At 32.8% G+C, this 15007-nt stretch overlaps 4 protein-coding genes across 4 annotated transcripts in view; 3 read left to right on the forward strand and 1 right to left on the reverse strand.

Moving 5' to 3' along the window:
• Positions 1–1296, forward strand: part of LOAG_17264 (TPR Domain containing protein) — an 8461-nt gene extending 7165 nt beyond the window's left edge. The window contains exons 19-20 of the mRNA XM_020449924.1: positions 465–631; positions 1037–1296. Coding sequence (XP_020306474.1) covers positions 465–631; positions 1037–1150 — 281 coding nt within the window. The 3' untranslated portion in view covers positions 1151–1296. The remainder of the gene's footprint in view (positions 1–464; positions 632–1036) is intronic.
• A 2733-nt stretch (positions 1297–4029) lies between these two features.
• LOAG_17265 (CAMK/PHK protein kinase) lies at positions 4030–6246 on the forward strand (the record flags this gene model as incomplete). The annotated part of the gene is made up of 7 exons (XM_020449925.1): positions 4030–4072; positions 4251–4321; positions 4624–4810; positions 5134–5188; positions 5616–5754; positions 5891–5981; positions 6122–6246. 7 exons carry the CDS (start codon positions 4030–4032, stop codon positions 6244–6246), a joined length of 711 nt encoding a protein of 236 aa, XP_020306475.1.
• A 197-nt stretch (positions 6247–6443) lies between these two features.
• LOAG_17266 (hypothetical protein) lies at positions 6444–7733 on the forward strand (the record flags this gene model as incomplete). Its single annotated transcript, XM_020449926.1, has 4 exons — positions 6444–6614; positions 6820–6915; positions 7196–7363; positions 7596–7733. 4 exons carry the CDS (start codon positions 6444–6446, stop codon positions 7731–7733), a joined length of 573 nt encoding a protein of 190 aa, XP_020306476.1.
• A 4910-nt stretch (positions 7734–12643) lies between these two features.
• Positions 12644–15007, reverse strand: part of LOAG_07423 (hypothetical protein) — a 5427-nt gene continuing 3063 nt past the window's right edge. The window contains exons 3-5 of the mRNA XM_020447426.1: positions 13900–13944; positions 13191–13317; positions 12644–12968 (exon numbers count right to left, since the gene is read on the reverse strand). Coding sequence (XP_020302341.1) covers positions 12765–12968; positions 13191–13317; positions 13900–13944 — 376 coding nt within the window. The 3' untranslated portion in view covers positions 12644–12764. The remainder of the gene's footprint in view (positions 12969–13190; positions 13318–13899; positions 13945–15007) is intronic.

The raw sequence follows: 15007 nt of genomic DNA on the forward strand, positions 1-15007 counted from the left end.
TTTTTTTTTCATTCATCTAACAAGTAATATCTAGTGGAAAAAGTCAGCACTAAAAGGTAAGAGTCGATAATCATAAATGTATGAACTTTTGTTTACGAAAACTTTGTCATTTCTTATAACGTAGAAGTCACAAACTTATCCATAATCCGCACGTTTGTCTTTTACATATGTCTTTTAATATAGATGAGAAGGCGCAATTGGAAGGAACAGTCAAGGAGTTAGCTGCCGAACTAACCGGCATATTATTCCCGAACACGAAGTCGGCTTCTGAATTTAATACTGCCTTCAAAAGAGCCAATATCAGTTCATTCCCCCATCGACTTGCTGGTATTCAATATTACTTTTCAACTCTAATTTCCCACTGAGTTATAGTACACGTCTCTTTCATCAACCACTCTGATGTGATTGTGGAATTACTTGACTACCATTTTTAACATCTACGACTGATGACAAGATCTTTTCAGTTGCTGAGGTCAGTATATTCCTGGATCTAAATTGTACTGATGTAATGAAGAACTGGCTGCTGTGCTCTCTAGATGATGATAAATTGACTGGAGTGACGCTCAAAAATATTGAAGTATTATACAATGGGATTTTGTATGGTAAATACGGGAATTGGTCTGCTAATGAGGTTTGTACTTCATTTCCAAATTTTCGTAAATCTTGGAGAATCTTTTAAAGACTGCTATTTTATTTGTATATTTCCTAATTTCTGATTTTAGAAACTTATTATGCTATTGAAGAGTTGTTATTCGTCAAATAAAATTTCCATTTTCCTGTATCCAGGATTTAACGGGAACAAGAAATGACATTTGCCTGAAAATAGCGGGGTAAATTATTATTGTAGTGGTGAACTACTGTAGTGGTATAATTTGCATCTATTGTCTCATACGTAGTTATAATTTAAGCAGTGTTTTATAGGATAATCTTGTCATATTTATTTAAGTTAAAAATCCTGTCTTAGAAATTCTTCTGAATTGTGGCGAAGATTTTGCAAGATTTTATACTGAATTCAATTGTGCTAAAAATTTTGCAGATGACGCAGCTGACGAATCGCTGCCATCTTTTATTCAAGGATGCGACTCTGTTTGGCGGCGGCGTTAATTTAGGTACACAAGAAAAAGAGAACTGTAATATCAAGCAGTTTTAGGAATAAACAAATTTTTTTCTTTTCTGTTAATATCTACTAATGCATCGGAAAAATTGTACACACTTTCTAATTTGTTGATGGTATTTCTGTTTTTGCAAATAATGATGGAATTTCTTGTTCCCATTCGGCCTAAATTTATATTAAGGACTTAGTAGATCAAAGTAGATCTTTTTCAGTATCAACTGGTATGTTTTAACAGAACGAGTAAATGCTTCCTATGGAAATCTGTAAGGCAGTAGCCAGGAATGAGGAGTGTCCAAATATTTGGTTGATTGATTTAGTGCGTCCTAGTCATTTCTTTTTTCTTTTTTTTGTTGATTTTTATGGTAAAAATATGGTAATCGCATGTTTTTTCCTGTAAAGAAGTCAAGCTATTTCCGAAACAAGAAATTTTTAACTAGTATTTTTCAGTAATCCCTAACGATATTATTCAAGAAATACTTCAGCTATATATTCACTAGCTTTGTTTGCTTATATTTATGCCATTCTGTTTTGATAATGGCGTAATCTATGATTGTTTAGTATGAAATTTAATTAATGTGAGATGTTAACTTTACTATTAATATTGCTTTATCCAGCTCGTGTCGTTGATTCATTTCTTTGTTTTCCCCTTAAGTGTCGCACCTTTTGTTGTTTTAATAATATCACATTTTCCACAAGATCAGTGATGGAGTTGTGAGGAAGCGCAGGAATTTTCGATCGACCTTTGAATTTTCTGGTTTTTATAGTTACAAGTTTTTGATTTCTCCTATCATGGAGACAAATTTAGGAAGGTAAAGTTTAAAGAGAATTTTGTAAATTTTAACCGTATCATGCCTTATTTTTGTTTACCTCATTTTTTCGCTAAAATTAGAGTACCCATTGAAGGTAAGATGCTTTTGATATATAGATCTGATATGTTGCAGTTTTTGAAGAGTATTACTTTTAGATATCTTCATCCACAGCTGATTTGAATCGAATCTGTTCATTTCGTAAGTAGCGCAACATTTTTTAAACATAATACTTTATCATTTGTTTGTAATAAGCATCAAACGTCACATTTGCCGATGTTTCTTCCTAGTCAAAGGCTGCGTTTTTATCGTTGACCATGTGGAATTGAGGATAGAATGTCTGCAAAGTTGCGGAATGTTTTATGGAAGCGCACAATCTAAAGCTTATCGTAAATGTTTCTTTATCTTAGGCTTATTTTCGTATATCCAGCTGACTTTCGTTGTTTTTAAATTTAATCTCTTATTGGAAGATATGCAGCTTCTGGCTGCACTGGAAGAGGACTGCTTTGAGATATCGTTCCTATAATTTTTGCTAGGTATATAACTCTTCTAAAGTTGCGAATGATTATGTTGGGCCTGCAGGGTAAATTTATCCAGTAGACGTTCACCTTTGTGGTTATGGATTGTTTTTTCCGATTTCCCCTTTCAAAGTTATCCATCATATGTACTGTATAATTCCATCTTTTCCTTTTTTCAATTGTGCATTTGCTCAACTGTCTTCAAAAGCGATTTTCATTAATAATTTCAATTATAATGTAGGATGAAAAAAAACCGTTCTTTGCTTTCTTTTCTTCAAAAGAAATGATAACTGGAAAACTGTCCTGCGAAATTTGAAGGTGCAAGATAAGAGGGAATGGAAAGACCTTAGTTATTTCATTCTCGGTTCAATCATCGTTGTCCATAATATATATGCAAATGCGTGTCATTATAGCTTTCTTTTCGTCTTTCCGTTCAAGGTTTCGTGGCGGTTTTTTTCTGTCGATCAAAATTTCCTAATTTAGAAAGGATCCAATTGCTCAATTTACAAATGTGCAAGTTAGGAAAGATTTTCATAGGTTTTAGCGTTCGTAATTTTAACCTTTTTTTTTTTGAATAACTCGAGAATGTTGAAAGGGTGCTCCTATGGGTGATAACAGCATTATGCTGTTATCACAGCATTAGCTGAGGGATGATCTGTGATCGATGGACCATAAGCATCTTTTTCCTGCGAATGAGTAATATATTATGATTTCTGTGAAATGCTAGCGCTTCAGACTTTAGAACTAGGTCTTTTCTGAATTTGAGAAAAATTGGGAAAGGAGGAAGGAAATAGATTGACAGAATACTAGGGCGGTGAAGCTATGGCGGTAAATTTGAAGTTCTAATAAAATCGTAGAATTTGGACATCAAAAATTTCCATTTGTTATTGTAATAAAAGGAAGTTGTCCGAAATTCTGTAATTTGTTTTACCTTTTTTTACGCACTGATATTTGCGAAGTCAAAGTAAATCTGTTGCTGTTGGTATTGCAGTTTGCACTGATACTATTAACCAGGATGTTCAGGAAATACATATCGTACTTTTATTCATGTTGGTTTTCTTTTTAAAAATGATGGAGTCCATTTCATGCCAAGTTCAGCTTCTTACATGAATGCATTAGAATTGACCTTGCAAAGTGTATTACTCGGGACTGAAGTCTTCGTACTTTCAATTATTCCCATCTGGTGTTTTGTGTGATAGTGGTGCAGGTTTCGCGACTAGAAACTGTATTGAAGTATATTGCATTTAGCCAGGGATTAACTCAATTATGTGGCTACCCGTGTGTTAACTTAATTGTATAATCCAGATTTGAGTTAGTTCTGGTTTAGCATTAAATTCCCTCTCATTCTGCAATTTCTAATTTCTTTGCCGGGAAGGTACCTGGTTCGTAGATCGGCGAAGTAATTAGCAGCGTCAAAGTGATCAGATGAAAACTGCATATACTTATTATTCTTATTATTTCTACAGTAAAGTGAAAACAAATACAAAGTGATGTTTTTCCACGTGGGTGTATTGGAGCAAAGTGGTTGATTTCTATTTCAGTCCAGCGGTTGCCTGTCTGAGAAGTGTGAAGCAAACACTGGAGAGCGGTGATGACTGACAATCTCGATTTTGATGATGAGTTGGACACTGGAGGTATCATTCCGTCTCTTTTTCTTCTGTGAAGGTATTTACCTCCGTCTCGCATGAAATACCCAATCTTGGAGTAGACCAAGATCTTCTTGAAGTATTGAACTATTTCTAAAAAGCTTCTTATAGGAATTTCAGTAGGAGAATCATAATAAACTACTGGAATAGATTTATGTTATTACAGATGAAACAGATCAGTCTGAAGCGCTGGAAACTTCAACATCTGAATTCTACAAAGCCTTCGAAGTAAAGAATGTATGTTGTTTTAACGGTTGCTGGAACAGAGGGGATTGGTCATCATTGGAAATATATCTCCGTAGGCCAAGAATTACTTTTTGTGGAATATATAAGCAGTACTGCTGAAATGCATTAGTATCTCGTGATGATAGCATTACTGTGTTGTAATGCTTATTAAAGGAAACACTTTAAAACCTATTAAGGTTTTAGTGGCATCTAGACTGTTCTCTTTAATCCAACCGTAATGCAGGTCTCTCTTTTGAATGCAGGTCCTAGTCTCTCTTTTGAATCCATTTATCGGGGGAAAATTGTTTTTGGAGGTGTTGGGACATGGATTGGCATCGACTGTTCGACTTTGTATTGAAAAAGGAACTGGTTTGGAATTTGCTGTAAAAATTGTTGATATTAGTACGGAGCGGCAGTCAGAAGTGGAAGCTCGTCGATTGTATAATGAAACAATTAGCGAAGTGAATTTACTACGACAACTTTCAGAACATCCTTCAATTAGTGAGTTTTCTATAATTTCATTTCCTTAATTTTCTTTAATAAGGAAATAGATGTAGTGGGAAGCTTCTTTAGTCTTGAAAAATTTTTTCTAGACAAATGTTGAGTTTTAAACACGAAACAGATCTGCTGAGTTCAGTTGCATTTTGCTCTGTGATATTGAACTCCATTACATATTTATTTTTCATGTTTTCTGTTCAAGTTTGCACATTTTTTTTCGGGAGGTGATAAATACTTGACGAATTTAAGGGTGTCGTAAGTATTAATTTATATAACGTAAATTCAGTTCTTCGATCATTAATTTCTTTCACTTTTGTCACTTTCAGTTAATATACATGACTTTTACGAAACACCGGCATTCCTTTTCGCTGTTTTTGAAATGTAAGTTCATTCTCACTTAAAAGCGATAGAGGATCGAATTTATCTCAAGTGAGGTTAGATTACTATTTTGTTTTTGAATGATAGCATTGTGATGTACTACCTGAGAGAATACCTCGGTTGATTTGTAACGATTTCACTGAACTGTTTTTAGCGATTGTAATCTCAAAATAACAAAATAATCCCTTCCACGGAGCTTACAGGTCAAGTATATCATAATGTATTTTTAATCCTTGTTTGAATTCATGTTGCTTTTTCGAGATTGGTCACAATGAATTATCTTGGTTGTTTGTCAAAAAAGTTGTTGGTGCAGGATTATTGCAGTGGTTTCTTTAAAATGAAATTTTACTTTAATAACATTCCTGACATATTGAAATCGTTTATTTAGTTTCAAGACCTCTCTGATAAGTTCATTTATTTCTTTTTTCAGGGCTCCTAAGGGTGAACTATTCGATGTTCTGAATAAGTCTGTAACGGTCAGTGAGAAAAAAGCAAGACGTCTGATGCGACAGCTTTTTGATGGTGTTGCTTATATGCATAATAGAAATATTGTACACAGAGATATTAAGGTTGCTTATACTTCTTGCTTTATAATCACTTGTTCAATAGAAGTTTCATTTTCATAAGTTGAGACATCGGTGTGTTGGCCGATGGTTTATGTTTTTCAATGTAGTCTCTTGAAAAAAACTTTTGACAAAGTTTTAGTTGGAAAATATCCTTTGTATTGATGACGAAAGAATTGTGATTAGCGATTTTGGCTTTGCTACCCAGCTACAACCAGGACAAAAGTTGAAAGGTTATTTTTATATCTTTTATTGATTTCTGAAAAATTATTGGATGCCAATGAAAGAGTAGTCAAATGTCCGGTTGGATTGTGAAACAGTTGCAAAATTCTTGTATAGATAAGGTGTCAGCTTAGCAAGTGTAAGTTTTCAGAATTATTGGGAACTCCTGGTTATTTAGCGCCTGAAATGCTGAAATGTCAGATGTACGAAGATGCGGATGGATACAGTGTTGAAGTGGATGACTGGGCGCTTGGTGTCATTTTATATACCTTTTAAGTTCTTGTGTCATTTTTTCTGAATTTCATATTTATGTAATTTAACATTTCCTATAACAAGATGAAATTTCACAAATTTCGTTCGGATTAAGAGGCCAGCAAAAAAATGAACTACTCTTTCATAACAATGGTAGGCTTACGCGCGATGCTCGATTTTCTGACATATAAATTTTCTTATAGATTTAAAGAAAATGAACTATGGATAAATTAAATTCTGACTTAATCGAGAGTCGTCACTGTTCCAGACTTGCCGGTTGCGCACCTTTCTACCATCGACGACAGCTAATGATGCTTCGCATGATACAGGAAGCAAAATATGAATTTCGAGCAGACCAGTGGTCTCAAATCACTTCCGATGCTAAAGATTTGGTTAGTTCTGTTTCTGGTGTTGAATGACACATAAATTGGTGGAGTTTTTAAGAAGAATTTCAGATCCTTGTGTCTTATTGGAGTTTTTTAATATTCTGGAATGCTTAGAAATCTTAAACCTTTTGATTATTACTGTGGCAGTTGTAATTCTTCTTGTGATCACTTTGCAAACAAAAAACTGAAATATGTGCCTAGCACTTTTTAGATCAAACATTTGCTAGTTGTTGACGTTCAACAGCGTTTAACTTCAGCACATTGTTTGCATCATCCCTGGATGAAAACTGCTGCTGTAACTCTAAAGGTTTGTTTTATTTTCAGTGCAAATGACTGAACCGATAAATAAGGTATAACTTCGTGATTATGGCGAGAACTTTATTTTCCATATTATTTGTAACAAACTCCTCCAAAGTGTTGTTTCCAGATATTTGATTCTTCACTGTTTGTTATGAATTATTCGTATCAGGAGCAATAAGAATTTGCGACATGGCATTAAAAACAAAAAGATATAATCAGTGTGCTAGTATTCTTTGAATATTCAATTATATTTCAAAACTATGCTTAGAAAGATTGCCATCTTTCAGAAGAGCGTGGTGCAACAAAAACTTATCGTTGAAAAACGAGACTACAAAAAGCTTTGGAAATATAGCATTACAATGGCACGATTTTTCGTACGTCTAACGAATATCAAAGTATTAAAATTATTGGTTGATCGTGATGCTCTGAGAGAACGTCCATTTCGTGATCGTGATGTAAGTATTGCTGTTATTTTAGAAAAGTGATCTGAAATATTAGAGCAATATCTTAATTGTAATTTTCTTTTTTATAAATTTTTTCTTTTTTTGTGGAGGGAAGGAGAATGAAGTTTCCAGTCTTCCAGTTTCCAGTTATAAAAACAAAATACCATTCCTCAAATTTTTTAAATTTCGGAATGAACCATCTCTTAGAATAGTGAATTACACTCCTGCTTTAAAATGAATTTAGATTCGACACGAATCTGAGGCTGCTGTATTTGAAGTCTATGGACATTGGGTCAATCGTGGTTTCTACTATTCACGTGACATGCTGTTCGCAAATAAACCTAAGCCGAAATACAGAGTAGTGGAAGTTGAGGTCAACTAGTCTGAATCCTATTGGTTGTTTCTGTTTGCTCGTACTTATCAATTAGATGGATGACCTAATTTTATTCCGCTCATCTTCTTTGGTTTAATGTTTTATGGTCCATTTTTCAATAAGTCTCCCCTCGCATAATCCAACTAGCCGAAAACCGTATAATACTTGGTTCATTTTAGAGTGCAGTCTTGTGAAGAATGATTATGCAAATAATAAGAGGAGTTTTACAAAATTCTCGATGTAGTCATAAATCTCTGTTTTTCATTATGTTCAAATATCCATTGTAACTCTTCTTTGGGCGTGCTATTCCGAATTTCGGTCCAGAGTTCTAGTTGATATAAGATTAAAGTAATTTCCGTTATTTTTATTTGTCATTTTGATATGATAGCTTCGCTGCTTCCTTTCAAATGTGCTTATCAAAACCAAAGGCGTGGAATAGGCAGATTAAACGGAATGATTTGACGATAGATGTAACTTTCAATCTCATTCAAGAATCATCCCATAATTTATCTGTTGTGTTATATGTCAGCAATAAAATATACACGCCACATGGAATGTCGAAATGATCCTTTTATATAAGTATAACATTTCTTTGCATTCCCACCAACTTTCAGTTTTTTTTCTCAAGTTAGACTTCGAATTTTTCGGCATTGAAAAACAAATGTAAATTCAAGTAGCTTGGAGATTTCTAAATATTGAAGATGTATCTGGCTGCAGTCGCTTTTCGAAGTTATATACACAGCTTTGCTGTCTATCTATAATTTTTTTGTTCCATTTTTGCAACTGATTCATTTTTGAATTTGAATTAATCGGACAAATTATATCTTCGTAATCCTGTGTTTTAGTTCCCTGCTTTAATGTTTTTTTTTTCCTCACAGAGTTAAACTTCAAAATATCTTTGTTGCTATTACATTTAGAAATTTAAGGCGATGAAACAGTAAAAAACACTATAACACTGCCTATATAAACAAACAATTTTTTAACAAGTTTAGTAATATTCTGTTATAATCTTGGAAAATACGCGTTCGTACTGTGAACCGAATTATTTTTCGAAATGAAACCTTCTGATTCCAGATGGGTCCATCAGTTGTGGCTTTTTTTTCTCGTTCTTTATGAAGTTTATTGCTGGCATTTCTTCTTTCTTTGAATATTAAGTTAAAATAAATTATTCTTTTCGAAATTTAGGAAAATCAGTGTAGTTTTCTGGAACATTTATTAGATTATTTTGACCAGCTAACTTGCATGTCCGATAAAATTTAATAAGTGCTACATTTATTGTTCGGTGATGTACTAATTGCAAGGTTTCGTTAAGCATTTCTTAAAATATTTATTAACTTTGTTTCCGTATGGTCGCTACAAACTGTTCTATGATCTCGAGGGTTAGGAATTTTGATCTGTGTCAGACAAAATGTTACATACTCTAATTACTTTTTAGGTCATACGAAATTGCATCAAGAATTATCCAAATTACTTCACTCATTACTGTGGAGCTTAATTTCATCGTCTCGGATAAACAAACTGCTTATTCACTGGAACTCTATTTTAATTCTTGAACTTTCATCAGTAATTTATTTATGTCACCTTTTATTTCATTCAACTTGAATGTGTCGTCTTGACTATCGTTTTTTGCAATGTTCAATTGATTGCCTATTAATTCTTACTATATTGATTTTTTTAGAACAATCGAACTGTTCGTGTTATTCACATACGAATTGTAAAAGAAATATGAATTGTAGCAATGGACAGATAGAGACGTAAAGATGGATGATGTTCCGTCAGTCTCACCATAGTTAACAACTTTTCGAGGTGGTTTACGGAAAAGTCAGACTCTGGAAGTTGCAGGAATACGAATCTTCAACTTCTCATAACCGTACCAAGTTCATAAGCAACTCTTCATGTGAAAATGCTACAGAGAGTCGCACCTACCAGTAGCATTTGTAATTAATGAAGGAACAAAATGTATTTTCTGATTTTTCTTGTATTTCAGTAAAATAAGACTCACATTAGCAATATATCTGATTCATATCAAATCCGATCTTATAAAAGTGACTCTTGCGTTGTTAAATTGGGGTTAAAGTTTGTGCTATATCAATCCTAGTTTCGGTTGATTAGGGTTTCCACTGCTAATAAGAGTAATGAGCGGGATTCCAGGAATAAATTTCATTAGTAATTTAAGATTCATCCATCATGACGAACAAATGAGCAGGATTTCCATAGTGAAGTTTTTTTTATCAAAGGAAATATTTTACCGGGGAAGTCTTGTTTTGCTTTTCGATTGAAGTCGAATTCTTACTTTTTTGGATCAGAATCTACATTCAGATCCGCATTCAAAATCCATATTCAGAACAAAATTATAAATGCTGGCTTGTTGAATACTTCAGTGTTTGAATCCTGATGATCTCTAAATTATTTTTTGTAATCTAACCATTTTCCTGATGATTGCATTGTATTCCTCACGAAACATATTTCTATGAGTACAACTGTAGGTAAGTCTCTCATTACTGCAACTGATTTTGTCATTCATAGAAAAAATCGGCAAAAATAAGACATTTCTATTTCTTTGATGGGCAAATCTGCTATCCGAAACCTTCCAGAACTTCTGAAGGGCATCTTTCAACTCCTTCACGTTCTACTTAATAGGCATTTTTGCACGGCTTTTCTGAATCATTAAGGAAGTATTCAAAAGATGTGCTTTCTTATTTTATTTTGAAACTCAGAAAATGATCGAGACTGTCAGACTTTTTTGTCATAAATTTATCATGTTCAGTTTCGAAACACTCTTTTTTCAGGTTTCGTTGTAAGAGTTTTGTTGTGCTCTTAAATTGAAGCCAAATTTTTTTCCATGTGACCGACACTTAATAATGCACTTCGAGAACCTTTATGTGAGTTAGGAGATAAAGAGATATGTTGTTTTATTTGGAAACAGTTCGATAACTGCCATTTCTCGTACTTCATTCATTCCAAAAATTTCATCTAGAATTTTCGGACTTCTAACTAGATAAGAAATTATATTTGCATTTGCTAACGAATTTCTGTTTTCAGTTTCGGCCAGTGAAGACGATAGCTGACTTTTCGGCAAAAGTATTAAATAGAGATTGAGATTAAATAGAGATTGTAATATTTGCCATACTATTATACTATGAATTTGAATCAGCATTTTTGTAAGCTTATTAGGAATTATCGAATTTAAGGTGCAGTTTAGAATTTCACTAATAGACATAACGTTAACATATTTCAACTTCACGTCCAACTTCACGATAATTTAATGAGACAGACTTTGGAATAAGCGGTTGTTTGGACTGTTTATTATCTATTAGAATACCAGAATAACTTCCAACTCATTTTCATCCGTTGACAGTTCTCTGTTCTGATATACTCTTCCGTAAAAACTTCCTTAATTGTTTAGCTGAGTGTTTGAACATTGTTTGCATTTTGTTACAATTAGAAATGAACTACTCTGTATCCTCAGTTATATCTTTGCAATGTTTGTAATTGAAGTCGAAAATTTTTAAATTGTTTAATTTTGAGTGAAAGATAAAGTAGTCGAGGATGTTTTATTTTTTAAAAAATACAATGGTATTGCATTCTTTTATTACAAACCATTGTAGTTTCCAGTTATGTGAAGGTTATTTGATCAACTCACTCACATCTTTAAATTTTTCAAATTAGTTTAATATCTTTAAATCCTAAAATTATCCGAACGGTCTGTTCATCACTCATGGATTTTAAATCAATTTTGCAAGCAAACAAACTGTTGCGCCTTTCCTCTTTCAATAAAATAAAATCTAAAATATCTCAGAAATTATTTAAGCTGAAAATGTAAAAGTGATTTCGCAACATTTTTTTCCATGTTTTAAAGCTATTAGTACATGCTGCTAAAAGGATTCAAAACGATGCAGAAAAGTGAAAAATGTAAGGTTAAGACAAAAACTGTGGTAAAGTGCATAGTATTGTGACTCGACGAAATGATTTTTTTTCTTCAGAAACGGAAAATTTAATTAATATAAATTTACTCTAGAAGCATTCTTATTCTCGTAGTAATATAAGAGTTGAGTTTCCGGTTTGTGAAAATTGAATTATGGATTTGTGGTATGGATGAGGCCAAAAGTATAACGCACTAGCAAATGTCATTCAATTTTCAAATACATTCTCCTTTAAAACTTAAAGGAAAAAAAAATTCCTCAAAAACATTTCTTTCAGGCCCTTTAATTTAAAAACATTCAGTAAGGCATAAAAATATCCTGTTTTCTGTCTAACTTTCTAAACTACACCTTTGGAGAAAAGCTTCTAATACAGAGCTCAGATTTTCTTCGAAGTCTGAAATTTTCAAGTTACAATCCCCCTAAAACCAATCTTTCAAAGTTTAACATTGCTTGAAATTGGTGTACTTTTCTATTTTAATTTAACGAAAAGATTTCACAGTAAACATTAATTTTACTCAAAATTAGGTAATGAGAATATTCGTATATGCAAAGGTGAAAAAAAACTTCGTTAAATCAATAAACATTTCCACTCAACAAGTATCGAGTCTTTCTGATTCAATGAATGTGAACTTAAGCTTGCCTAACATAACGTATTGATGTTAATTGATGTAAAATAATGACTTTTCAAAATTCCTTAATTTTTATACTAAGAGTGACCTCAATAATTACTGTTTTATTACTAATTTTAAGTTAGAGTCTGAACTAAGCATAACTTTTTACTGACGACGCTCACAAGAAAAACAAATATCCTGTGAAGTACCTAGCAAGAAAAATAAAACATATCACTTGACTTGACCATCTGTGTCGCAAATCTAATTTCGTTCTAAAACTTAAATCCCAAGTCAAATTTGAACCAAAAACAGTTTTTTCGTTGTTCATTCTCACACTTTTGTTCTACACAAAAAAATGAACCAATAATATTGCAAACAACATTTATATTCATTCACTTTTTAATCGTCTTTCATCTCTCGAATAGGAATCAATCAAAAACTTAGTCATTTATTAGGAGGTTATTGGGGCATTATTCATAACCACTATAGTGGACAATAATAAATAACTAGATAAATGTAGACATCCGTCGTTTTGGTGGCTTTTTCGATGATTGACGACTATTTCCCGCAGAAGAAAATGATGCTAATAAGCCACACCATTTCGAAATTTTCTTGTCACTAACATCATCTTTAGTATTCACAAAATCCACACCGCTTCTCTCAGGTTTCGTCATTTTCGTAAAAGAAGTTGACGTGCTTTTAGAGAAAGGCTAAAAATAGAGACGAATTTGAGACAATAATTGAGATAGAATACTATCAGATGTGGTAAGAAGCAAAATCCTTGAGCGGATCCTTGCCCTCCTATTCACACCAACTCAGTTTAACTTGATCTGCCTGAATCTCATCCAACATTCATATTTAATGATATTTCACATTAGAACTGAAGAAATTATATTCAGACGAATTATGTTCATATTAAATGAAAGCCCTACACGTAGAGTGTCGGAATTATCAATGGATGAAAAACGAATAGATTGCGGCTCCTGGACGGAGTGATGTCGTCTCTGTTTAATGCGTTTAGTTTCTTCTGCTATTTCGGAAACAGCACGCGCATCTTCTCTGAAATTTCTCATTTCAATCGACTTAACATTATTGTCTATCATGAGCGAGAAACAAAACCTGATAAAATTGAATAAAGGTCAACATGGTTCACGAGAAGATTGGAACTTGAAGTAAGTGAAATTTTTAGATAGAAGGTAGGAATTGATTGCAAAACAAGAAATTAGCCAAAGTCTGCGAGATATGATGATATATGCGCTTCTGTTAACAGGTTGATTACTTATAGAATGGAAAATTAACTAACTCAAAAGCTCAAGTCAAGCAGTATCAAAAGTGAGAACTTCATATACTACTACCGTATTACCGTCTCATATTAGCTAACATTGATGTGGAAATTTTTCAAATTAGACGGAAATGGTTTTATCTATGATAGTCTAGTTCATGAGGGTGATATGCACCACATACACCTATGTTCATATGAACAGCGCAGAGCTGTGCGTACAACGATAAGATTAATTTCTGTGTTAAATGGTTCACAAAAATCAGCATTTAGAAAAGGTCAAATAAGTATAAAACCAGGATGGTTTAGACTATGATAGAATGAACAAGCAACAAATATAAACAGGAAGTAGCATAACTTACAGATGAAGGTGTGCCACTTTTTCCAGAAACTTTGCTTCGTCTTCTCTGTAAAATGCACTATACACAACAGTGAGTATCTGTCCATGAAATTACGAATAACTGCTTGGGAATCAAACCGTCTGACTTGAAATTCATTAACTTTCTTATCAGCGATTTTGATCTCATCGGATGTTTCAATAATATTTGATGCACATCATTTTTTATAAGGACATTACTTTAAGCCAAAATAACGACTGAATTTCGATATGCACAGTTCTCTGATTTGCTAAATTAATTTCTCAGTTGATGATGAAGAAGTCATGACAGAGTGATTTGAGTTGAAAATTGAAACAAACGCATGACAATTTAAATCAGTTGTTATTTTGAAAAAATGATGTGCAATTTAGTTTAATGGTTTATTTGTTGCTATTATTCTCGAAATGATTCAAAAATAGGACTGAAAAACAAAACCATTCCAATTTTATGATTACAAATAAAAAGTGCCACTTTGATGAAATCTTGAAACTGCTCAAAGATTATCTGAAGAACAGTACTCCTTTTTTGAAAAAAAGAAAAAGAGAAATTTATAAGTTTAATTAATATTATTCAGCAAAAAATTCAAAAAGAATCATAACAGCCTAAGAAAAAATTAAATTCTCTTTTGCATTCACTGAAAATATGATAGATTTGAGTGAAAAGAGGAAGTTTCCGAATTAAAAATAAAAAGTGTTAAAAGCATTCTAATTTGTTAGCACAACATAATTGTGATATTCCGTCGTGGTAGCATGTTTCTCTTGTTGATCGAGAAGTCTATTTATGTTCTAATCAATCAACAAGTTCAGAAATACACAAGACTTTGAATGACCAGAACTACCTGAGGTAGTCTGAATTAAGTCGAGCTGAATTGATGCATGATTTCCGTAACTTCAATTTCCAGTTTCCGCCTTTGTTTACTATTTGATTTCAAATATCAGAACAAGGAGAGGTTATCAGTGTTCAACTGTAGCACTATGAATGAGATATACCAAAGATCATTCAGTACTTCAATTCCTTCTTTCTCTCATAACCCTTAGGAAGTGCCTACTTATTCACATTTCTTTTCATGTTTCCTTCTATTTTGTTTTTAATT

This window comes from Loa loa (assembly GCF_000183805.2).
Source record: "Loa loa unplaced genomic scaffold supercont3.55, whole genome shotgun sequence".
In the NCBI taxonomy this organism is placed as follows: domain Eukaryota; kingdom Metazoa; phylum Nematoda; class Chromadorea; order Rhabditida; family Onchocercidae; genus Loa; species Loa loa.